The sequence below is a fragment of the Caretta caretta genome, chromosome 14 (assembly GCF_965140235.1).
Source record: "Caretta caretta isolate rCarCar2 chromosome 14, rCarCar1.hap1, whole genome shotgun sequence".
NCBI classification, from domain to species: domain Eukaryota; kingdom Metazoa; phylum Chordata; order Testudines; family Cheloniidae; genus Caretta; species Caretta caretta.
The window spans coordinates 43,393,340-43,419,698 of NC_134219.1; the positions used below are offsets into that span (position 1 = coordinate 43,393,340).

Below are 26,359 nucleotides of genomic sequence, written 5' to 3' on the forward strand. Positions count from 1 at the left end.
CAGGAATTAATATAGGAAATTAATGAGTTACAGTCTCACTTTCAGAAACACATCATAAATCCCTCTGTCCCTCTCATGTTCCCTTTCCTTCTCCCTTTTCTTTCATACTCTCCTTCTCTACTCAGCATTTTTCTAGCCCTCACTTGTGATCCCTGTTTATTTTCCTGTGTCTTTCCCACTCTCCTCCCTCCCACAGATCAACCCCCTTGGCTGCTCCCTTCTTTCCCCTGATTTTATACATTCCCCTCTTGCTGCCCCAGCGCGATCTAATCCCACAGATCTGCACAAAATGCGCCCAGCTGCTGCAGAGCTTCCAGCTTCTCCCAAAACCCTGATTGATTCATGCTGGGTCCCTGCCCAGCCCCCACCTCTGCCTGTCCCCAGCCCGGCTGTTAGTTCTGCCCCCTGCCCAGCCCCCGCCTCTGCCCCTCAGGGCCCCTCCTGCAGCCCCAGGGGTTCCTCCCCCTCCCCCTCTGCCTCCTGGGGCTGCAGGGAGGGAGGGGGAGGAGCTTCCAGGGGCCGGGTAGATGGGAGTCCTCCAAGGTCATAGAGACTGGGGTCCGTGAGGCTAGAGAGGCTGATTTCCGGTTCCCCCTCTGCTGTGGGGCTCAGGGACGCAGGCGGAGCCGGGATCCCCGCCCCACCCAGAGCCAGGGGCGGATTCTCTCCCCAGGGACGGAGCCCGGCGGGAAAGTGAAGATCGGGGCCTCGTCACCAGCATCGATAAATGTCACCTGGCCCCGGTCACAGTCCAGACAAACCCGGATCCTGCTGGGGGCCCGGCTCAGGGGCAGGGGGGTCACAGGGGAGGTGAGAGCCCAGAACTGATCCCAGTCCCACTCCACTGCCCAGATCCCTCGCTCAGGGCTACGGCTGATCCCTCCCTTCCTCCCCACGGACTCTCTGGCCACCCCCACAGCCCAGTATCCCCCACCCCCCACCTCCACCTCCCAGCAATGTCTCCCCGCGGTGAATCCCTCACAGCCCAGCACCCAGGGCACAGAGTCAAATCTCTCAGGCTTGTCGGGCAGCCGCTGCCGCGTGTTTCCCCATCTCACACTTTTCCCACCCTTAGACAGGACGAGTTGGGGATGAGCCGTGTCTGGATCCAGAGTCACATTCGCTGGGGAGAGAGAATCAGAGCGTGAGGGGCAGAGCTCGGCCCTGGGGGAGGGTTTGATGGCGTCAGTGACAGAATCTGCCCCAGCTGGGGAGTGACTCAGGGAATCTCCTTCCTCCAGGATTTACCCATCGTCACCTCAGAGATCTCAGCACCAGGCTGGGGAGAGTCACTCCCCTGACAGAGACGGGTCAGTGACGGTGAAAGGAGCAGATGGGCCAGGCCTGGGACTCAGAATCTTTCCCCTCCTGCCCCCACCTCTGCCCGGGGAGGGGACTAGAGACTCTGGCAGCCCCAGCAGATGGTACAACTCAGTGAATATTGACAGCGCTTCCCCCCACCCCACCTTCAATCTCACTGTGTCCCAGCTGCCCCTGTGCTGGACTTTGCTATGGGGCCTCCCCACTGCACCTGGACTGCTCTGAAATGTCACAGCTCGGACAGCAACAGGCCACACGGTACCAGGATTGAACCTGCCCAGAATGTCACTGCTCAGCAGCAGTCGCAGCACGCAAGTACATTAGCCTGGGACAGGGAGTAAGGGGGCTAAACAAGGGAAGGGGGTTCATGGTGGAAGCTACAAGTGTCAGGGGGCCAGGACAGATTAAGGTTTTGTGAGGCCCTGGGCCGCAGCAAGTGAAGGCCCCTTCCTACCCCTTCTGCCTGCAGAACCCCCCCTCCCCACACTCCTGCTGGGGAAATGGGGCCGGAGTGCAGGGGCGTGCCCTGCTCTGCCCACCTGGTGCTCCAGCTGCAGAGCAGGGCAAGACCCCGCACCCCGACGCCATTCTCTGGCTGGAGTTCTGGGCGGATGGAGTGGGGCAAGCCCCCTGAGCCCTGACCCCACTCTCTGGCAGGAGCACTGGGCAGGCAGAGTGGGTTGGGGCACAGAGGCGCCCATTTTTCTGGGGCTCCTGGGCACAGGCCACATTGGCCCAGTGGCAAATCCGCCACTAGGGAGGAGGTACGGAATAGGTGGCTGGTGGAAAGAGGGGGCGGGTCATGCCAGTAATGGGGAGGCTGACTTGACGTCCTGTTTACCAGAGACGGGACCATGCTGGGGTCATGGTGGATGGAGAGAGGAGAAAAGACACAAGCTCCCAGCGGTGATCACAGGAGCTTCCCAGACCTGTATAATGGAGCCAGGGGAGCCCCTGTCTGTGATCAAGGCTCAGTTCCTCTGCTTGAGACAGGAGCAAGGGTCTCACACAGACACAGTCCCTGCTCACCCAGTCAGTGTGGGGTCACTGCAGAGCTCCTGGCTTTCTTCATGGGGGAAAAGATGAAGGAAGAAACAAAGGGACACTGGAGATCGGACATCAGCACGGGGAGACAGAACAAACTCCCCCTGGAGAAGTGGCTGTGGAGGTGCATGTCCCACTGGTTCCGTACAAGGGGTGGCAGCGGCTGTCACAGATCTCTGCAGGGTACAGTGCACATGCGAGCGGTGGAGGGGCAGGAAGCATAGATTCAATATGCTATGGATTCAGTATGGTGTGGTAGGACATAGGCACAAACCTCACCTCACCTTGTGATGCGCCGTGAAATGAAGGGTTCTGGGGAGATCTGCCCTGAACAATCACATCCACTCCCATATACAAAGAAAATGAGGCACATTGCCTCATGGGAACAGATATTTGGACATTGATAAAATATGATCTTTAATTACCTTCTTCTATAGGTGCCACGGATCTTCTCCACCCTAAAACCAGCAACATAATTAGAGAGGAGAGCAGATCTGAACACGTATTGCATGATTCAATATTGTACAAACTAATACACTGAGGGAAAAGGAAAGTTATTCGTTCATCAGAACCTCCACTGGACTGCATGAGTGTCTCTCTCCCAGGGTGGATCTTCACTGCAGGGTTAGTCCAGAATCTTACCTGGCCGTTGCCCCAACCTGTTTAATGCACAAGCACAAAAGCTCTGACTCAAGTTTGGTGGTGCTTTGCACCCAGGTTAGCTGGCAAGACTTTGGGTAGAAGCTAGAGCCCAGGTATCACTTTACTTCAGGTTGGTTACATGCCTACTCTGCAGTGTGGAGGGAAGATAATCATCTCAGGTGCTGATAGTCCACCAGGGCCTTCACACAATTCCTCCTGGGCCATAGTTTTTTGGCCAATACCTACTTTACTACTGTATTGCTTATCAATTTTTCAAATTAGCTTTTGGTGTGAAATTCATCCAGTTTAGTCTTTCCCCACGTTTTATAAAGTTACATGAACAAACAAACCTCAAAAGAATGATGAGGATGATGCTGATAAAAAAGCAAACAAATAACTAAAAAGGTTTCCTATTGCAACAATTTTAAAATTTAAATTTAAAAGCAAACAACCCCACCACAATTAAACAAACAGCCACATGAGTCTCCAAAATGGTACAAAAAGTTTCATTTTAGAGGAAAGATAATGATACTTACTTATCTCGTTATCTCGTTTCTCTGAAAAGGAAAGAGAAATAAATCGAATTTTTTTAGGCATTTCCCTTTTCTTACGTTTTATTTGTCTTTATCATCGATACGACAGTAAAAACTGAGAGAAATCAACATCTTCTTCAGGACATCAGACAAGAGGATACAGTGGTCCCTTCTGGTCTCACACACATGTGACTCTATTACATCTCAGTTTTTCAAATTAGCTTTTGGTTCCCCACATTTTATACAATCACACTAACCCTTCCACAAAATAATAATAATAAAAAGCAAGTAAACAAAAAAAGGTTTCATATTACAACACAATTGTAGAAGTTAAATTTTACAGTGAACTCCACAACATTTTAACAAACTGCCCCATGAAGATCCAATTACAAAAAAAAAATCCTTTTCAGAGAGTGGATAATGACACTTACCAATTTCTCTATCTCGTTTGCCTAAAAATTAAACAGAGAGACACATAATGTTTGTTAGGTGTTTTCCTTTTTTTATGGTTTATTTCTCTTTATCATCACTGTGACAGGTAAGACGGATTATTTCTATTCAATCTCTTCTTCAGGAAATCAGACAAGACCAGTGGTGCCCAAACTTTTCCGATCACTCCCCCCTTGCAGTAATGGAAGCTGTCTGCGCCCCCCCTTCCGTTACTGCACAGTTGACTCAGCAGAGGTGCTTGGGCTGAAGGGGGAGCTGGGGGCAGAACTGGGGATAGGGGAGGAGCAGAGGTGGCCTGCGGGAGGGGAGGGAATTTGGTAGGAACTGACCTGGGGGCGGAGCAGGGGGAGGACTGGAACTGTGGCAGGAGCCGGAGCTTAGTGGGAGGCAGGGGGCGGAGCGCAGCTGCAGGTGAGATAGGATCTGGGCTGGGGGCAGAGCGGGGCTGGGTGGGGCTCCCTCCCCTCTCCCCTTGGGGGCTGGCAGGGATCCTGCCTTGCACCTGTTCAGGGCCGGTTTAAGAGAGGGGATTTAGGGGCTGCAGGCAAAGGGGGGCTCCCGCGAAAAGATCTCCAGGCTGCCAAAAGTGCAGATCTTTTTTCAGGGCCGCTTTAGCCCAGGGCTGTGGGCTTCAGCCACTAAAGCCCCTGCATTCCAGCCCAGCCCGGCGCTGGCGAGGAGGCGGCTCTACACGCTGGCATGTCATTCTCCCCTCCGCTGGGCTGGAGCTGCGCGTGCCGGAAAGCTCAGTCCCACAGGCTTCCTTGACTTGCAGACACCGCCCCCGCAGCTCCCATTGGCCAGGAATCACAGCCAATGGGAGCTGTGTGGGGTGGTGCCTGCAGGCGAGCACAGGACAGAGCATGGAGCCACGTGCCCCCCCTCCCCAGGGCCTGCACCACCAAAGGGGAGCTGTCCCAGGTAAGGGACCTCCTGCCCCAGCCCTGAGCCCCCTCCTGCACCCTAACACCCTCCCAGACCCCACACTCCCAACCTCCTGCCCTGAGCCCCTTCCCACACTCCAGTCCCCTTGGTGCCAGCCTGGAGCCCGCTCCTGAATCTGAAAGCCCTCATCCCCAGCCACACCCTAGAGTCCACAACCCCAGTCAGAGCCCTCACCCTGCCCCAATCCACAGCCCCCTCCTGCACTCTGAATCCCTCATTTTTGGCCCTACCCCAGAGCCTAGGGGGCCCCACAAACTCTCATAGTCCCAGGCCCCCAGAAGAGTTAATTGTGGACCTGTGCCCACTTGAATTTCCTCCACGTGCCCCTAGGGGCCTGCCCCACAGTCTGAAGACCTCTGAACTAGAGGATCCAGTCATCCCTTCTGGTCTTAAACAGTAAGACTCTTTAACTGTATTGCTTATCAATTTTTCAAATTAACTTTTAGTGTGAAATTCATCCTCTCTAGTCTTTCCCCATGTTTTATAAAGATATATTAAAGTTGACCCCCCCCATCTTCCCAAAAGACTGATAATAATAACCAAGTAAGCAAACTAAAAGGCTTCGTACTGCAGCAATGTTAAGTTAAATTTAAAATCAAACACCTCCACCACTGCTACACAAATTCCCACGTTAGAATGCAAAGAGGTACAAGAAGTTTCTTGTCATAGGAAGGATAATGACACTTACTTATTTCTTTATCTCGTTTGTCTAAAAATGAGAGAGAAATAAATAGATATTTTTGTTAGGTGTTTCCCTTTCCTTATGTTTTATTTCTCTTTATCATCAATATGACAGTGAAGGCTGAGAGAAATCAACCTCCTTTTCAGGACATCAGAGAAGAGGATCCAGGGCTCTCTTCTGCTCTTAAACTCAGTGACTCTATTGCTTATCAGTTTTTCAAATTAGATTTTGGTGTGAAATCTACCCAATTTAGCACTTCCCCACATTATATACAATTACATTAAACCCCACAAGAAAGAATAATAATAAAAAGCAAGTAAGCAAACAAGGGCGTTTGTATTGCAACAAAATTGTAAAAGTTAAAGTTAATATCAAATAACTCCAAACCATTTAAACAAACTGCCCCATGAAGATCCAATTACAAAAAAAAAAATCCTTTTCAGAGTGTGGATAATGACACTTACCAATTTCTCTATCTCGTTTGCCTAAAAATTAAACAGAGAGACACATAATGTTTGTTAGGTGTTTTCCTTTTTTTATGGTTTATTTCTCTTTATCATCACTGTGACAGGTAAGACGGATTATTTCTATTCAATCTCTTCTTCAGGAAATCAGACAAGACCAGTGGCGCCCAAACTTTTCCGATCACTCCCCCCTTGCAGTAATGGAAGCTGTCTGCGCCCCCCCTTCCGTTACTGCACAGTTGACTCAGCAGAGGTGCTTGGGCTGAAGGGGGAGCTGGGGGCAGAACTGGGGATAGGGGAGGAGCTGGGGCTAGAGGCAGAGCTGGCCTGGGGGAGGGGAGGGAATTTGGTAGGAACTGACCTGGGGGTGGAGCAGGGGGAGGACTGGAACTGTGGCAGGAGCCGGAGCTTAGTGGGAGGCAGGGGGCGGAGCGCAGCTGCAGATGAGATAGGATCTGGGCTGGGGGCAGAGCGGGGCTGGGTGGGGCTCCCTCCCCTCTCCCCATGAGGGCTGGCAGGGACCCTGCCTTGCACCTGTTCAGGGCTGGTTTAAGAGAGGGGATTTAGGGGCTGGAGGCCAGGGCCCCAGGCAAAGGGGGGCCCCCGCAAAAAGATCTCCAGACCGCCAAAAGTGTAGATCTTTTTGCAGGGCCGCCTTAGCCCAGGGCTGTGGGCTGCAGCCACTGAAGCCCCTGCATTCCAGCGCAGCCCGGCGTTGGCGGGGAGGCGGCTCTACACGCTGGCATGTCATTCCCCCCTCCCCTCGGCTGGAGCTGCGCGTGCCAGGAAGCTCAGTCCCACAGGCTTCCTTGACTTGCAGACACCGCCCCCGCAGCTCCCATTGGCCAGGAATCACAGCCAATGGGAGCTGTGTGGGTGGTGCCTGCAGGCGAGCACAGGACAGAGCATGGAGCCACGTGCCCCCCCTCCCCAGGGCCTGCACCACCAAAGGGGAGCTGTCCCAGGTAAGCGCCCCGCACCACAACCTCCTGCCCCAGCCCTGAGCCCTCTCCTGCACCCTAACTCCCTCCCAGACCCCACCCTCCCAACCTCCTGCACTGAGCCCCTTCCCACGCCTTAACTCCCTCCCAGACCCCATCCCCACCCCAGCCCTGAGCCCCCTCCTGCACCCTAACTCCCTCCCAGACCCCACACTCCCAACCTCCTGCCCTGAGCCCCTTCCCACACTCCAGTCCCCTTGGTGCCAGCCTGGAGCCCGCTCCTGAATCTGAAAGCCCTCATCCCCAGCCACACCCTAGAGTCCACAACCCCAGTCAGAGCCCTCACCCTGCCCCAATCCACAGCCCCCTCCTGCACTCTGAATCCCTCATTTTTGGCCCTACCCCAGAGCCTAGGGGGCCCCACAAACTCTAATAGTCCCAGGCCCCCAGAAGAGTTAATTGTGGACCTGTGCCCACTTGAATTTCCTCCACGTGCCCCTAGGGGCCTGCCCCACAGTCTGAAGACCTCTGAACTAGAGGATCCAGTCATCCCTTCTGGTCTTAAACAGTAAGACTCTTTAACTGTATTGCTTATCAATTTTTCAAATTAACTTTTAGTGTGAAATTCATCCTCTCTAGTCTTTCCCCATGTTTTATAAAGATATATTAAAGTTGACCCCCCGCCCCCCACACACATCTTCCCAAAAGACTGATAATAATAACCAAGTAAGCAAACTAAAAGGCTTCGTACTGCAGCAATGTTAAGTTAAATTTAAAATCAAACACCTCCACCACTGCTACACAAATTCCCACGTTAGAATCCAAAGAGGTACAAGAAGTTTCTTGTCATAGGAAGGATAATGACACTTACTTATTTCTTTATCTCGTTTGTCTAAAAATGAGAGAGAAATAAATAGATATTTTTGTTAGGTGTTTCCCTTTCCTTATGTTTTATTTCTCTTTATCATCAATATGACAGTGAAGGCTGAGAGAAATCAACCTCCTTTTCAGGACATCAGAGAAGAGGATCCAGGGCTCTCTTCTGCTCTTAAACTCAGTGACTCTATTGCTTATCAGTTTTTCAAATTAGATTTTGGTGTGAAATCTACCCAATTTAGCACTTCCCCACATTATATACAATTACATTAAACCCCACAAGAAAGAATAATAATAAAAAGCAAGTAAGCAAACAAGGGCGTTTGTATTGCAACAAAATTGTAAAAGTTAAAGTTAATATCAAATAACTCCAAACCATTTAAACAAACTCCCACATGAAGATCCAATTCCCGGCCCCATCAAAAAATAATCCTTTTCAGAGTGTGGATAATGACACTTACCGATTTCTATATCTCGTTTGCCTAAAAATTAAACAGACAGACACATAATATTTGTCAGGTGTTTTCCTTTTTTTATGGTTTATTTCTCTTTATCATCACTGTGACAGGTAAGACGGATTATTTCTATTCAATCTCTTCTTCAGGAAATCAGACAAGACCAGTGGTGCCCAAACTTTTCCGATCACTCCCCCCTTGCAGTAATGAAATCTGTCGGCGCCCCCCCTTCCGTTACTGCACAGTTGACTCAGCAGAGGTGCTTGGGCTGAAGGGGGAGCTGGGGGCAGAACTGGGGATGGGGGAGGAGCTGGGGCTAGAGGCAGAGCTGGCCTGGGGGAGGGGAGGGAATTTGGTAGGAACTGACCTGGGGGCGGAGCAGGGGGAGGACTGGAACTGTGGCAGGAGCCGGAGCTTAGTGGGGGGCAGGGGGCGGAGCGCAGCTGCAGATGGGATTGGATCTGGGCTGGGGGCAGAGCGGGGCTGGGTGGGGCTCCCTCCCCTCTCCCCATGAGGGCTGGCAGGGACCCTGCCTTGCACCTGTTCAGAGCTGGTTTAAGAGAGGGGATTTAGGGGCTGGAGGCCAGGGCCCCAGGCAAAGGGGGGCCCCCGCAAAAAGATCTCCAGACCGCCAAAAGTGTAGATCTTTTTGCAGGGCCGCCTTAGCCCAGGGCTGTGGGCTGCAGCCACTGAAGCCCCTGCATTCCAGCGCAGCCCGGCGTTGGCGGGGAGGCGGCTCTACACGCTGGCATGTCATTCCCCCCTCCCCTCGGCTGGAGCTGCGCGTGCCAGGAAGCTCAGTCCCACAGGCTTCCTTGACTTGCAGACACCGCCCCCGCAGCTCCCATTGGCCAGGAATCACAGCCAATGGGAGCTGTGTGGGTGGTGCCTGCAGGCGAGCACAGGACAGAGCATGGAGCCACGTGCCCCCCCTCCCCAGGGCCTGCACCACCAAAGGGGAGCTGTCCCAGGTAAGCGCCCCGCACCACAACCTCCTGCCCCAGCCCTGAGCCCTCTCCTGCACCCTAACTCCCTCCCAGACCCCACCCTCCCAACCTCCTGCACTGAGCCCCTTCCCACGCCTTAACTCCCTCCCAGACCCCATCCCCACCCCAGCCCTGAGCCTCCTCCTGCACCCTAACTCCCTCCCAGACCCCACACTCCCAACCTCCTGCACTGAGCCCCTTCCCACGCCTTAACTCCCTCCCAGACCCCATCCCCACCCCAGCCCTGAGCCCCCTCCTGCACCCTAACTCCCTCCCAGACCCCACACTCCCAACCTCCTGCCCTGAGCCCTCTCCCACACTCCAATCTCCTTGGCGCCAGCCTGGAGCCCCCTCCTGCATCTGAAAGCCCTCATCCCCAGCCACACCCTAGAGTCCACAACCCTAGTCAGAGCCCTCACCCCCTTCCACACCCACACCCTGCCCCAATCCACAGCCCCCTCCTGCACTCTGAATCCCTCATTTTTAGCCGTACCCCAGAGCCTAGGGGGCCCCACAAACTCTAATAGTCCCCGGCCCCCAGAAGAGTTAATCCGGCCCTGCGCCCGCTTGAACATTCCTCCACGTGCCCCTAGGGGCCTGCCCCACAGTCTGCAGACCTCTGAACTAGAGGATCCAGTCATCCCTTCTGGTTTTAAACACTATGACTCTATAACTGTATTGCTTTTCAATTTTTCAAATTAGCTTTTGGTGTGAAATTCATCCTCTCTAGTCTTTCCCCATGTTTTATAAAGCTATATTGAAGTTGACGCCCCCACACACACACACCTTCCCAAAAGCCTGATAATAATAACCAAGTTAGCAAACTAAAAAGGCTTCGTACTGCAGCAATGTTAAGTTAAATTTAAAATCAAACACCTCCACCACTGCTACACAAACTCCCACATTAGAATCCAAACTGGTACTAAAAGTTTCTTGTCATAGGAAGGATAATGATACTTACTTATTTCTTTATCTCGTTTGTCTAAAAATGAGAGCGAAATAAATAGATATTTTTGTTAGGTGTTTCCCTTTCCTTATATTTTATTTCTCTTTATCATCAGTATGACAATGAAGGCTGAGGGAAATCAACCTCCTTTTCAGGACATCAGAGAAGAGGATCCAGGGCTCTCTTCTGCTCTTAAACTCTGTGACTCCATTGCTTATCAGTTTTTCAAATTAGATTTTGGTGTGAAATCTACCCAAATTAGAGCTTCTCCACATTTTATACAATTACATTAAACCCCACAAGAAAGTATAATAATAAAAAGCAAGTAAACAAACAAGGGTTTCGTATTGTAACAAAATTGTAAAAGTTAAATTTAAGATCAAACAACTCCAAACCATTTAAACCAACTCCCACATGAAGATCCAATTACCAAAAAAAAAAAAAAAAAAAATCCTTTTCAGAGGACGGATTATGACACTTACCAATTTCTATATCTCGTTTGCCCAAAAATTAAACAGAAATACCCATATTGTTGGTTAGGAGTTTCCCTTTTCTTATCTTTTATTTCTCATTATCATCAATATGACAGTTAAGACTGAGAGATTATTTCTCTTCAAATTCCTCTTACGGAGATCAGACTAGACCAGTGGTGCCCAAACTTTTCCTGTCACGAGTCCCACTTACCAGTAGTAGCGTCTCTCTCAGCCCCTCCTCCCCCCTCCATTACATCACAGTTGGCTGAATCCAGGAGCTTGGGCTGAAAGCAGAGCTGGGGATAAGGGAAGAGCTGGAAATAGAGGGCTGGGAGTGGCGAGGGATTGTGGGCAGAGTTGGGCTGGAGGCAGGGCAGGCGGGGAGTGGAGCTGCAATTGGGTGGGAGCTGGGCTGAGGGAAAAGTGGAGCATTCTTCTTCTTTTTTTAGGACCAGATCAGCAGATCACACGTTCTTTTTATGTTAAATTTCTAAATTGCCCTTATTTATTTATTAGAATAAAATCTTTACAGTATATCTCTCCCTCTGATATTTACCTTTCATTTTAAAGAGAGAAACAGTGAGGCCAATGAAAACAAACAAAATCACCAGGGTCACAATCAGCGCCACCATCCAGGGATTTACCCTCGGGAAAAAGGGATCTGAAAAAGAAAACACCCAAGGCTTGCCTTAGTTTGGAAGTGGTGACTAAAAGCAGATTTTTTTTTTCAAACAAATACATAAATAGTGCCCAGCAGGATTTGTGTGAGCTAAGAGTGAAAGAATGGCCATGCCCACATGACACAAAAGACCAGAAACTGATTTTAAATATGGCTCCAATCAACACAGCTTTACCACTCATTTATCCTTGAAAACACAGCCCTGATTTGATTCATTGCTACTCAGAGTGCCATAGAGATCAGGGGCAAATTCTCTGCTCATAAAACCCCATTGATTCCAATAGGCTTATACCAGAAAAGGATTTGGCCCTTAACAGTAAGCAATATTCAGAAACTGCCAGATTAATTAGCATATTTTTGAAAAATCCACTGTTACCTCCTAATATTGGGAAAAACCATAATCACAATTTGTCCAAGCACTTGTGCAGCAAATTAACTAATTTCCATTTGCTCTTCTTGTGTTCACAGTGATTCGGTCATCTAAACAGGATGGAATTTTCAAATGTGCCTGGTGTCTTTTCCACACATGGTTTGTGCTCTGATTTAGTGAACCTGGGCCAACCCTCTTATGGAGTCATTCTTAAATTGGTTCAAGAGTTGACAACATATCAGGGTTGCACCAATTTAAATAAATTGATGCACAAAACCTTAAATCATAAATCAGCTTCATAGCTCTCTATCTCCATTTAGTTAAAGTCGATAAAAAATTGACTGAAACTAAATCTATTAAGGGCACTCTGAAATTTATACAAGGTGTTTTCACACAAGCGGATAGCATTGCTTAACTAGTTAATCAGTGCATCTTTTGTGTGTAGACAAGGGGTAAAATGAGTCCTCTAGTGGATCCAGACCTGGCAGGAGCCGGAGCTTAGTGGGAGGCAGGGGGCGGAGCGCAGCTGCAGATGAGATAGGATCTGGGCTGGGGGCAGAGCGGGGCTGGGTGGGGCTCCCTCCCCTCTCCCCATGGGGGCTGGCAGGGACCCTGCCTTGCACCTGTTCAGGGCTGGTTTAAGAGAGGGGATTTAGGGGCTGCAGGCAAAGGGGGGTTCCCGCGAAAAGATCTCCAGACCACCAAAAGTGCAGATCTTTTTGCAGGGCCGCCTTAGCCCAGGGCTGTGGGCTGCAGCCACTAAAGCCCCTGCATTCCAGCCCAGCCCGGCGTTGGCGAGGAGGCGGCTCTACACGCTGGCATGTCATTCCCCCCTCCGCTGGGCTGGAGCTGCGAGTGCCGGGAAGCTCAGTCCCACAGGCTTCCTTGACTTGCAGACACCGCCCCCGCAGCTCCCATTGGCCAGGAATCACAGCCAATGGGAGCTGTGTGGGGTGGTGCCTGCAGGCGAGCACAGGACAGAGCATGGAGCCACGTGCCCCCCCTCCCCAGGGCCTGCACCACCAAAGGGGAGCTGTCCCAGGTAAGCGTCCCGCACCACAACCTCCTGCCCCAGCCCTGAGCCCTCTCCTGCACCCTAACTCCCTCCCAGACCCCACACTCGCAACCTCCTGCACTGAGCCCCTTCCCACACCTTAACTCCCTCCCAGACCCCAGCCCTGAGCCCCCTCCTGTACCCTAACACCCTCCCAGACCCCACACTCCCAACCTCCTGCCCTGAGCCCCTTCCCACACTCCAGTCCCCTTGGTGCCAGCCTGGAGCCCGCTCCTGAATCTGAAAGCCCTCATCCCCAGCCACACCCTAGAGTCCACAACCCCAGTCAGAGCCCTCACCCTGCCCCAATCCACAGCCCCCTCCTGCACTCTGAATCCCTCATTTTTGGCCCTACCCCAGAGCCTAGGGGGCCCCACAAACTCTCATAGTCCCAGGCCCCCAGAAGAGTTAATTGTGGACCTGTGCCCACTTGAATTTCCTCCACGTGCCCCTAGGGGCCTGCCCCACAGTCTGAAGACCTCTGAACTAGAGGATCCAGTCATCCCTTCTGGTCTTAAACAGTAAGACTCTTTAACTGTATTGCTTATCAATTTTTCAAATTAACTTTTAGTGTGAAATTCATCCTCTCTAGTCTTTCCCCATGTTTTATAAAGATATATTAAAGTTGACCCCCCGCCCCCCCCCACACATCTTCCCAAAAGACTGATAATAATAACCAAGTAAGCAAACTAAAAGGCTTCGTACTGCAGCAATGTTAAGTTAAATTTAAAATCAAACACCTCCACCACTGCTACACAAATTCCCACGTTAGAATCCAAAGAGGTACAAGAAGTTTCTTGTCATAGGAAGGATAATGACACTTACTTATTTCTTTATCTCGTTTGTCTAAAAATGAGAGAGAAATAAATAGATATTTTTGTTAGGTGTTTCCCTTTCCTTATGTTTTATTTCTCTTTATCATCAATATGACAGTGAAGGCTGAGAGAAATCAACCTCCTTTTCAGGACATCAGAGAAGAGGATCCAGGGCTCTCTTCTGCTCTTAAACTCAGTGACTCTATTGCTTATCAGTTTTTCAAATTAGATTTTGGTGTGAAATCTACCCAATTTAGCACTTCCCCACATTATATACAATTACATTAAACCCCACAAGAAAGAATAATAATAAAAAGCAAGTAAGCAAACAAGGGCGTTTGTATTGCAACAAAATTGTAAAAGTTAAAGTTAATATCAAATAACTCCAAACCATTTAAACAAACTCCCACATGAAGATCCAATTCCCGGCCCCATCAAAAAATAATCCTTTTCAGAGTGTGGATAATGACACTTACCGATTTCTATATCTCGTTTGCCTAAAAATTAAACAGACAGACACATAATGTTTGTCAGGTGTTTTCCTTTTTTTATGGTTTATTTCTCTTTATCATCATTGTGACAGGTAAGACGGATTATTTCTATTCAATCTCTTCTTCAGGAAATCAGACAAGACCAGTGGTGCCCAAACTTTTCCGATCACTCCCCCCTTGCAGTAATGAAATCTGTCAGCGCCCCCCCTTCCGTTACTGCACAGTTGACTCAGCAGAGGTGCTTGGGCTGAAGGGGGAGCTGGGGGCAGAACTGGGGATGGGGGAGGAGCTGGGGCTAGAGGCAGAGCTGGCCTGGGGGAGGGGAGGGAATTTGGTAGGAACTGACCTGGGGGCGGAGCAGGGGGAGGACTGGAACTGTGGCAGGAGCCGGAGCTTAGTGGGGGGCAGGGGGCGGAGCGCAGCTGCAGATGGGATTGGATCTGGGCTGGGGGCAGAGCGGGGCTGGGTGGGGCTCCCTCCCCTCTCCCCATGAGGGCTGGCAGGGACCCTGCCTTGCACCTGTTCAGGGCTGGTTTAAGAGAGGGGATTTAGGGGCTGGAGGCCAGGGCCCCAGGCTAAGGGGGGCCCCCGCAAAAAGATCTCCAGACCGCCAAAAGTGTAGATCTTTTTTCAGGGCCGCCTTAGCCCAGGGCTGTGGGCTGCAGCCACTGAAGCCCCTGCATTCCAGCGCAGCCCGGCGTTGGCGGGGAGGCGGCTCTACACGCTGGCATGTCATTCCCCCCTCCCCTCGGCTGGAGCTGCGCGTGCCAGGAAGCTCAGTCCCACAGGCTTCCTTGACTTGCAGACACCGCCCCCGCAGCTCCCATTGGCCAGGAATCACAGCCAATGGGAGCTGTGTGGGTGGTGCCTGCAGGCGAGCACAGGACAGAGCATGGAGCCACGTGCCCCCCCTCCCCAGGGCCTGCACCACCAAAGGGGAGCTGTCCCAGGTAAGCGCCCCGCACCACAACCTCCTGCCCCAGCCCTGAGCCCTCTCCTGCACCCTAACTCCCTCCCAGACCCCACCCTCCCAACCTCCTGCACTGAGCCCCTTCCCACGCCTTAACTCCCTCCCAGACCCCATCCCCACCCCAGCCCTGAGCCCCCTCCTGCACCCTAACTCCCTCCCAGACCCCACACTCCCAACCTCGTGCCTTGAGCCCTCTCCCACACTCCAATCTCCTTGGCGCCAGCCTGGAGCCCCCTCCTGCATCTGAAAGCCCTCATCCCCAGCCACACCCTAGAGTCCACAACCCTAGTCAGAGCCCTCACCCCCTTCCACACCCACACCCTGCCCCAATCCACAGCCCCCTCCTGCACTCTGAATCCCTCATTTTTAGCCGTACCCCAGAGCCTAGGGGGCCCCACAAACTCTAATAGTCCCCGGCCCCCAGAAGAGTTAATCCGGCCCTGCGCCCGCTTGAACATTCCTCCACGTGCCCCTAGGGGCCTGCCCCACAGTCTGCAGACCTCTGAACTAGAGGATCCAGTCATCCCTTCTGGTCTTAAACACTATGACTCTATAACTGTATTGCTTTTCAATTTTTCAAATTAGCTTTTGGTGTGAAATTCATCCTCTCTAGTCTTTCCCCATGTTTTATAAAGCTATATTGAAGTTGACGCCCCCACACACACACACCTTCCCAAAAGCCTGATAATAATAACCAAGTTAGCAAACTAAAAAGGCTTCGTACTGCAGCAATGTTAAGTTAAATTTAAAATCAAACACCTCCACCACTGCTACACAAACTCCCACATTAGAATCCAAACTGGTACTAAAAGTTTCTTGTCATAGGAAGCATAATGATACTTACTTATTTCTTTATCTCGTTTGTCTAAAAATGAGAGCGAAATAAATAGATATTTTTGTTAGGTGTTTCCCTTTCCTTATATTTTATTTCTCTTTATCATCAGTATGACAATGAAGGCTGAGGGAAATCAACCTCCTTTTCAGGACATCAGAGAAGAGGATCCAGGGCTCTCTTCTGCTCTTAAACTCAGTGACTCTATTGCTTATCAGTTTTTCAAATTAGATTTTGGTGTGAAATCTACCCAAATTAGAGCTTCTCCACATTTTATACAATTACATTAAACCCCACAAGAAAGTATAATAATAAAAAGCAAGTAAACAAACAAGGGTTTCGTATTGTAACAAAATTGTAAAAGTTAAATTTAAGATCAAACAACTCCAAACCATTTAAACCAACTCCCACATGAAGATCCAATTACCAAAAAAAAAAAAAAAAAAAAATCCTTTTCAGAGGACGGATTATGACACTTACCAATTTCTATATCTCGTTTGCCCAAAAATTAAACAGAAATACCCATATTGTTGGTTAGGAGTTTCCCTTTTCTTATCTTTTATTTCTCATTATCATCAATATGACAGTTAAGACTGAGAGATTATTTCTCTTCAAATTCCTCTTACGGAGATCAGACTAGACCAGTGGTGCCCAAACTTTTCCTGTCACGAGTCCCACTTACCAGTAGTAGCGTCTCTCTCAGCCCCTCCTCCCCCCTCCATTACATCACAGTTGGCTGAATCCAGGAGCTTGGGCTGAAAGCAGAGCTGGGGATAAGGGAAGAGCTGGAAATAGAGGGCTGGGAGTGGCGAGGGATTGTGGGCAGAGTTGGGCTGGAGGCAGGGCAGGCGGGGAGTGGAGCTGCAATTGGGTGGGAGCTGGGCTGAGGGAAAAGTGGAGCATTCTTCTTCTTTTTTTAGGACCAGATCAGCAGATCACACGTTCTTTTTATGTTAAATTTCTAAATTGCCCTTATTTATTTATTAGAATAAAATCTTTACAGTATATCTCTCCCTCTGATATTTACCTTTCATTTTAAAGAGAGAAACAGTGAGGCCAATGAAAACAAACAAAACCACCAGGGTCACACTCAGCGCCACCATCCAGGGATTTACCCTCGGGAAAAAGGGATCTGAAAAAGAAAACACCCAAGGCTTGCCTTAGTTTGGAAGTGGTGACTAAAAGCAGATTTTTTTTTTCAAACAAATACATAAATAGTGCCCAGCAGGATTTGTGTGAGCTAAGAGTGAAAGAATGGCCATGCCCACATGACACAAAAGACCAGAAACTGATTTTAAATATGGCTCCAATCAACACAGCTTTACCACTCATTTATCCTTGAAAACACAGCCCTGATTTGATTCATTGCTACTCAGAGTGCCATAGAGATCAGGGGCAAATTCTCTGCTCATAAAACCCCATTGATTCCAATAGGCTTATACCAGAAAAGGATTTGGCCCTTAACAGTAAGCAATATTCAGAAACTGCCAGATTAATTAGCATATTTTTGAAAAATCCACTGTTACCTCCTAATATTGGGAAAAACCATAATCACAATTTGTCCAAGCACTTGTGCAGCAAATTAACTAATTTCCATTTGCTCTTCTTGTGTTCACAGTGATTCGGTCATCTAAACAGGATGGAATTTTCAAATGTGCCTGGTGTCTTTTCCACACATGGTTTGTGCTCTGATTTAGTGAACCTGGGCCAACCCTCTTATGGAGTCATTCTTAAATTGGTTCAAGAGTTGACAACATATCAGGGTTGCACCAATTTAAATAAATTGATGCACAAAACCTTAAATCATAAATCAGCTTCATAGCTCTCTATCTCCATTTAGTTAAAGTCGATAAAAAATTGACTGAAACTAAATCTATTAAGGGCACTCTGAAATTTATACAAGGTGTTTTCACACAAGCGGATAGCATTGCTTAACTAGTTAATCAGTGCATCTTTTGTGTGTAGACAAGGGGTAAAATGAGTCCTCTAGTGGATCCAGACCTGGCAGGAGCCGGAGCTTAGTGGGAGGCAGGGGGCGGAGCGCAGCTGCAGATGAGATAGGATCTGGGCTGGGGGCAGAGCGGGGCTGGGTGGGGCTCCCTCCCCTCTCCCCATGGGGGCTGGCAGGGACCCTGCCTTGCACCTGTTCAGGGCTGGTTTAAGAGAGGGGATTTAGGGGCTGCAGGCAAAGGGGGGTTCCCGCGAAAAGATCTCCAGACCACCAAAAGTGCAGATCTTTTTGCAGGGCCGCCTTAGCCCAGGGCTGTGGGCTGCAGCCACTAAAGCCCCTGCATTCCAGCCCAGCCCGGCGTTGGCGAGGAGGCGGCTCTACACGCTGGCATGTCATTCCCCCCTCCGCTGGGCTGGAGCTGCGAGTGCCGGGAAGCTCAGTCCCACAGGCTTCCTTGACTTGCAGACACCGCCCCCGCAGCTCCCATTGGCCAGGAATCACAGCCAATGGGAGCTGTGTGGGGTGGTGCCTGCAGGCGAGCACAGGACAGAGCATGGAGCCACGTGCCCCCCCTCCCCAAGGCCTGCACCACCAAAGGGGAGCTGTCCCAGGTAAGCGTCCCGCACCACAACCTCCTGCCCCAGCCCTGAGCCCTCTCCTGCACCCTAACTCCCTCCCAGACCCCACACTCGCAACCTCCTGCACTGAGCCCCTTCCCACACCTTAACTCCCTCCCAGACCCCAGCCCTGAGCCCCCTCCTGTACCCTAACACCCTCCCAGACCCCACACTCCCAACCTCCTGCCCTGAGCCCCTTCCCACACTCCAGTCCCCTTGGTGCCAGCCTGGAGCCCGCTCCTGAATCTGAAAGCCCTCATCCCCAGCCACACCCTAGAGTCCACAACCCCAGTCAGAGCCCTCACCCTGCCCCAATCCACAGCCCCCTCCTGCACTCTGAATCCCTCATTTTTGGCCCTACCCCAGAGCCTAGGGGGCCCCACAAACTCTCATAGTCCCAGGCCCCCAGAAGAGTTAATTGTGGACCTGTGCCCACTTGAATTTCCTCCACGTGCCCCTAGGGGCCTGCCCCACAGTCTGAAGACCTCTGAACTAGAGGATCCAGTCATCCCTTCTGGTCTTAAACAGTAAGACTCTTTAACTGTATTGCTTATCAATTTTTCAAATTAACTTTTAGTGTGAAATTCATCCTCTCTAGTCTTTCCCCATGTTTTATAAAGATATATTAAAGTTGACCCCCCGCCCCCCCCACACATCTTCCCAAAAGACTGATAATAATAACCAAGTAAGCAAACTAAAAGGCTTCGTACTGCAGCAATGTTAAGTTAAATTTAAAATCAAACACCTCCACCACTGCTACACAAATTCCCACGTTAGAATCCAAAGAGGTACAAGAAGTTTCTTGTCATAGGAAGGATAATGACACTTACTTATTTCTTTATCTCGTTTGTCTAAAAATGAGAGAGAAATAAATAGATATTTTTGTTAGGTGTTTCCCTTTCCTTATGTTTTATTTCTCTTTATCATCAATATGACAGTGAAGGCTGAGAGAAATCAACCTCCTTTTCAGGACATCAGAGAAGAGGATCCAGGGCTCTCTTCTGCTCTTAAACTCAGTGACTCTATTGCTTATCAGTTTTTCAAATTAGATTTTGGTGTGAAATCTACCCAATTTAGCACTTCCCCACATTATATACAATTACATTAAACCCCACAAGAAAGAATAATAATAAAAAGCAAGTAAGCAAACAAGGGCGTTTGTATTGCAACAAAATTGTAAAAGTTAAAGTTAATATCAAATAACTCCAAACCATTTAAACAAACTCCCACATGAAGATCCAATTCCCGGCCCCATCAAAAAATAATCCTTTTCAGAGTGTGGATAATGACACTTACCGATTTCTATATCTCGTTTGCCTAAAAATTAAACAGACAGACACATAATGTTTGTCAGGTGTTTTCCTTTTTTTATGGTTTATTTCTCTTTATCATCATTGTGACAGGTAAGACGGATTATTTCTATTCAATCTCTTCTTCAGGAAATCAGACAAGACCAGTGGTGCCCAAACTTTTCCGATCACTCCCCCCTTGCAGTAATGAAATCTGTCAGCGCCCCCCCTTCCGTTACTGCACAGTTGACTCAGCAGAGGTGCTTGGGCTGAAGGGGGAGCTGGGGGCAGAACTGGGGATGGGGGAGGAGCTGGGGCTAGAGGCAGAGCTGGCCTGGGGGAGGGGAGGGAATTTGGTAGGAACTGACCTGGGGGCGGAGCAGGGGGAGGACTGGAACTGTGGCAGGAGCCGGAGCTTAGTGGGGGGCAGGGGGCGGAGCGCAGCTGCAGATGGGATTGGATCTGGGCTGGGGGCAGAGCGGGGCTGGGTGGGGCTCCCTCCCCTCTCCCCATGAGGGCTGGCAGGGACCCTGCCTTGCACCTGTTCAGGGCTGGTTTAAGAGAGGGGATTTAGGGGCTGGAGGCCAGGGCCCCAGGCTAAGGGGGGCCCCCGCAAAAAGATCTCCAGACCGCCAAAAGTGTAGATCTTTTTTCAGGGCCGCCTTAGCCCAGGGCTGTGGGCTGCAGCCACTGAAGCCCCTGCATTCCAGCGCAGCCCGGCGTTGGCGGGGAGGCGGCTCTACACGCTGGCATGTCATTCCCCCCTCCCCTCGGCTGGAGCTGCGCGTGCCAGGAAGCTCAGTCCCACAGGCTTCCTTGACTTGCAGACACCGCCCCCGCAGCTCCCATTGGCCAGGAATCACAGCCAATGGGAGCTGTGTGGGTGGTGCCTGCAGGCGAGCACAGGACAGAGCATGGAGCCACGTGCCCCCCCTCCCCAGGGCCTGCACCACCAAAGGGGAGCTGTCCCAGGTAAGCGCCCCGCACCACAACCTCCTGCCCCAGCCCTGAGCCCTCTCCTGCACCCTAACTCCCTCCCAGACCCCACCCTCCCAACCTCCTGCACTGAGCCCCTTCCCACGCCTTAACTCCCTCCCAGACCCCATCCCCACCCCAGCCCTGAGCCCCCTCCTGCACCCTAACTCCCTCCCAGACCCCACACTCCCAACCTCGTGCCTTGAGCCCTCTCCCACACTCCAATCTCCTTGGCGCCAGCCTGGAGCCCCCTCCTGCATCTGAAAGCCCTCATCCCCAGCCACACCCTAGAGTCCACAACCCTAGTCAGAGCCCTCACCCCCTTCCACACCCACACCCTGCCCCAATCCACAGCCCCCTCCTGCACTCTGAATCCCTCATTTTTAGCCGTACCCCAGAGCCTAGGGGGCCCCACAAACTCTAATAGTCCCCGGCCCCCAGAAGAGTTAATCCGGCCCTGCGCCCGCTTGAACATTCCTCCACGTGCCCCTAGGGGCCTGCCCCACAGTCTGCAGACCTCTGAACTAGAGGATCCAGTCATCCCTTCTGGTCTTAAACACTATGACTCTATAACTGTATTGCTTTTCAATTTTTCAAATTAGCTTTTGGTGTGAAATTCATCCTCTCTAGTCTTTCCCCATGTTTTATAAAGCTATATTGAAGTTGACGCCCCCACACACACACACCTTCCCAAAAGCCTGATAATAATAACCAAGTTAGCAAACTAAAAGGCTTCGTACTGCAGCAATGTTAAGTTAAATTTAAAATCAAACACCTCCACCACTGCTACACAAACTCCCACATTAGAATCCAAACTGGTACTAAAAGTTTCTTGTCATAGGAAGCATAATGATACTTACTTATTTCTTTATCTCGTTTGTCTAAAAATGAGAGCGAAATAAATAGATATTTTTGTTAGGTGTTTCCCTTTCCTTATATTTTATTTCTCTTTATCATCAGTATGACAATGAAGGCTGAGGGAAATCAACCTCCTTTTCAGGACATCAGAGAAGAGGATCCAGGGCTCTCTTCTGCTCTTAAACTCTGTGACTCCATTGCTTATCAGTTTTTCAAATTAGATTTTGGTGTGAAATCTACCCAAATTAGAGCTTCTCCACATTTTATACAATTACATTAAACCCCACAAGAAAGTATAATAATAAAAAGCAAGTAAACAAACAAGGGTTTCGTATTGTAACAAAATTGTAAAAGTTAAATTTAAGATCAAACAACTCCAAACCATTTAAACCAACTCCCACATGAAGATCCAATTACCAAAAAAAAAAAAAAAAAAAAATCCTTTTCAGAGGACGGATTATGACACTTACCAATTTCTATATCTCGTTTGCCCAAAAATTAAACAGAAATACCCATATTGTTGGTTAGGAGTTTCCCTTTTCTTATCTTTTATTTCTCATTATCATCAATATGACAGTTAAGACTGAGAGATTATTTCTCTTCAAATTCCTCTTACGGAGATCAGACTAGACCAGTGGTGCCCAAACTTTTCCTGTCACGAGTCCCACTTACCAGTAGTAGCGTCTCTCTCAGCCCCTCCTCCCCCCTCCATTACATCACAGTTGGCTGAATCCAGGAGCTTGGGCTGAAAGCAGAGCTGGGGATAAGGGAAGAGCTGGAAATAGAGGGCTGGGAGTGGCGAGGGATTGTGGGCAGAGTTGGGCTGGAGGCAGGGCAGGCGGGGAGTGGAGCTGCAATTGGGTGGGAGCTGGGCTGAGGGAAAAGTGGAGCATTCTTCTTCTTTTTTTAGGACCAGATCAGCAGATCACACGTTCTTTTTATGTTAAATTTCTAAATTGCCCTTATTTATTTATTAGAATAAAATCTTTACAGTATATCTCTCCCTCTGATATTTACCTTTCATTTTAAAGAGAGAAACAGTGAGGCCAATGAAAACAAACAAAACCACCAGGGTCACACTCAGCGCCACCATCCAGGGATTTACCCTCGGGAAAAAGGGATCTGAAAAAGAAAACACCCAAGGCTTGCCTTAGTTTGGAAGTGGTGACTAAAAGCAGATTTTTTTTTTCAAACAAATACATAAATAGTGCCCAGCAGGATTTGTGTGAGCTAAGAGTGAAAGAATGGCCATGCCCACATGACACAAAAGACCAGAAACTGATTTTAAATATGGCTCCAATCAACACAGCTTTACCACTCATTTATCCTTGAAAACACAGCCCTGATTTGATTCATTGCTACTCAGAGTGCCATAGAGATCAGGGGCAAATTCTCTGCTCATAAAACCCCATTGATTCCAATAGGCTTATACCAGAAAAGGATTTGGCCCTTAACAGTAAGCAATATTCAGAAACTGCCAGATTAATTAGCATATTTTTGAAAAATCCACTGTTACCTCCTAATATTGGGAAAAACCATAATCACAATTTGTCCAAGCACTTGTGCAGCAAATTAACTAATTTCCATTTGCTCTTCTTGTGTTCACAGTGATTCGGTCATCTAAACAGGATGGAATTTTCAAATGTGCCTGGTGTCTTTTCCACACATGGTTTGTGCTCTGATTTAGTGAACCTGGGCCAACCCTCTTATGGAGTCATTCTTAAATTGGTTCAAGAGTTGACAACATATCAGGGTTGCACCAATTTAAATAAATTGATGCACAAAACCTTAAATCATAAATCAGCTTCATAGCTCTCTATCTCCATTTAGTTAAAGTCGATAAAAAATTGACTGAAACTAAATCTATTAAGGGCACTCTGAAATTTATACAAGGTGTTTTCACACAAGCGGATAGCATTGCTTAACTAGTTAATCAGTGCATCTTTTGTGTGTAGACAAGGGGTAAAATGAGTCCTCTAGTGGATCCAGACCAAAGTAATTAAGGAGCACAAGTCCCATTGAAGATCAGAAAAACAATATCACATGACTTAGGTGACATTTCACACAAGTAATGAAGTTGGGAAGTGAACAGATCACTAGAGCCCTGCGTGGATACAAAATTGGTATCCGCATCCAATCTGCAAACCCCCCAAAATGATGAGGGTATCTGCGAATATATATCTGTGGGTTTACAGGGCTCTACAGATCACAATCAAGCCAGAGTACAAAATTTATCACATTCCAAAAAATTAAGGTGAATTTAAGGTTACAGGATCCTACTGAATCAGTGGATTGAGTGAAAATTTCCTCTAAAAATGTGTATAGTCTAAATACTCACAATTAAGGGGATCAAGTTCCCTAAACTGTGACCCTGTAAAGACACCAGCCTCCCATATTCTGTGTTTGTACGTGGATTATGAAATATCCACCACAGATATTTCCGTTCTTTTCTTCCTATATTTTGTTTGGTTTCTAGTGGTGGTGAGTTCAGTGTGGGATTTGGATGGTGACTGACCTGCTATATAAACTGCTGATTCCTTTTCTTGATTGAGAACGGTGTTCCTGATGCAACAGGACAAGTTTTGGTTTGAATGTTCTGTTACAATGAGAGCAGTTTCTGTTTCAAACAGAAACTGTTTGATCCGTTTGCTTTGATTTATAATCTATCTTTCTGTAGTTAATAAATCTCTTTTTTTTTTTTTAAATTTAATGTAAAACAGTGTGGTTTGAGTGAAGTGTTCGGGCAAAATCTCAGCTCAGTTAACAAAGATTTTGTGCATATTCCTCTCCACACTGAGGGAGGGGAAAACTGGGTAATTGTAATAATCTTTACTGGTCAGGCTTTTGACCAGGGTGGGTCCTAGGTTGGGGTGCTGGGGTGTGTTTTGGCTGAAGCCTCGCTATTGTTGGTCCATGAGTGCCTGGCCAGATGCATTCATGAACACAGCTGGGTGTGGTCCCGCCTCTGGATGTTGGTGTGAGTGCAAGTGTTGAGGGCTTTACAGCTTGCCATAATGTCACAGTGCAAGAGGGAACCCAGATTGGTGAGACAGAGGTCTCAGCTGTACCCCAGTTCCCGGTGGTACCTGGGGGGAACCCATCACCCCCACCCCCACCATCACCATTATACAGTGTCAGCAAATAAGAACACTGCATTTGATTTTAACTACACCCCGAAGCAACAACCAACCCATCAGAAGGCCACAAATGTCTGTCAGTCCTACCTTAGCCACACATCCTAGAAATGACTGCAGAGCAACTGGAAGGCCATAGTTGTCAAGAAGTCCTTTCCCTCTTAACTGAAGACTCCTTTTGGGAGTCAATCAAGATTGGGCAAGAAAGTGCCTTGGCCATCCTGAAAATGTGTTTAATAACATGTTGGGAAAGTTTTCAGCATATTTTCCCAAGTATGAAAGTGGCTGTTTGCTGAAATTTAGATATGCTGTGTTATTGTAAAATATTTCACAAGCAGGGAGTCACAGTTGTTGTAATAGGAAAGACCACACAAAGCTAAAACTGACACAAGGCACTGACCTGCTACCCGCAGTTCCAATACGGCTTCTTCATAAAAAGTACCATCTTGAACAAAGCAGTGGTATTGTCCTTCATCAGAGGGTCTGATATTGAGAATCCTCAAGGGAACATTTCCATCTGTGAGTCCGGCTTTCAAAAGCTCTGTCCTTCCCCGATACTCTGGCACCTGCCCTTCATACTGATCCTTCCCATCACGGTACAGGTGCACAATGGTTGAAACCGCAGAGCGGAACCATCTCACCTCCATGTTTGCAGCGCTCATCTGGCGGGACAGGTGACAGGGTAACACAGTTTCCTGACCCAGGATGGCAGTGACAGGGTCACGAGGTCCAATCACTGTGAACTTTGCTGGAAATCCACCAGGACAACAAAAACAACAAAAAGCAGGTCAGAGGAAAATGTCAATTTGATATGAAGGACACAGTCAAGAGGTTCCATTTCAGATAAACTTTCCAAAAACTTCAGCCAGCGACAGACACCTGGCATGGAACATTTCAGCCTGAATGCCTAAGAGAAAGCAGCGCTCATGGGCAGTTGGACTGGGGCTCTGTTATAAGAATACTCAGCCTGTGTGTATGGCACAGCACACAGCACTGAGATGGGGCATGGAGCTGATAACAGGCAAGCTTGGTGCGTGACCCAGACACAGATCATGGGACGGAGAGTGGGGAGCTGAGAATTGGTAGGTTCAGTGCATGACAGAGGCACACAGTGCTGACATGGGGTGAGAAGCTGAAGACAAGTGTATTCAGTCCATGTCACAGTCACACATCAGAGAAACTGAGGCAGAGAGCTGAGTATGGACATGCTCAGTGTATAGTTGAAATAAACTTACTATTCAACATCCCGTTTTTCTGAGTGCTCTCAAATTGACACGCTTACTGACATTGCCATGAAATTTGCTGGGCCTCAGCAGGAATAAGAGTAGGGTTGGTGAGCCATATTTGGTGTTCTTTCACCAAGGTGTTCCTGAGGCATGGCCCTATTGCTAGAGCCAATTTGGGGGCTATTATGGTTCAATACTTCACATGCTCAAGAGACCAAATAACCAGACTTTGTGAACATTATTGCCTAAAGACAAAACGGTGCACTTCGGAAACCAGACATCCATACCCTCCTCCTGGGAAGCAATTCTTATCTCACAGCATGTCCCCACAAACCCACTTA

The 26,359-nt window shown here is 49.0% G+C and overlaps 1 protein-coding gene across 1 annotated transcript in view; it reads right to left on the reverse strand.

Annotated features, from left to right (window-relative positions):
- Nucleotides 1–391: 391 nt before the first annotated feature.
- Nucleotides 392–26,359, reverse strand: part of LOC142069131 (butyrophilin subfamily 1 member A1-like) — a 204,197-nt gene continuing 178,229 nt past the window's right edge. The window contains exons 12-16 of the mRNA XM_075119519.1: nt 22,676–22,780; nt 6,081–6,101; nt 3,543–3,563; nt 2,790–2,822; nt 392–1,123 (exon numbers count right to left, since the gene is read on the reverse strand). Coding sequence (XP_074975620.1) covers nt 609–1,123; nt 2,790–2,822; nt 3,543–3,563; nt 6,081–6,101; nt 22,676–22,780 — 695 coding nt within the window. The 3' untranslated portion in view covers nt 392–608. The remainder of the gene's footprint in view (nt 1,124–2,789; nt 2,823–3,542; nt 3,564–6,080; nt 6,102–22,675; nt 22,781–26,359) is intronic.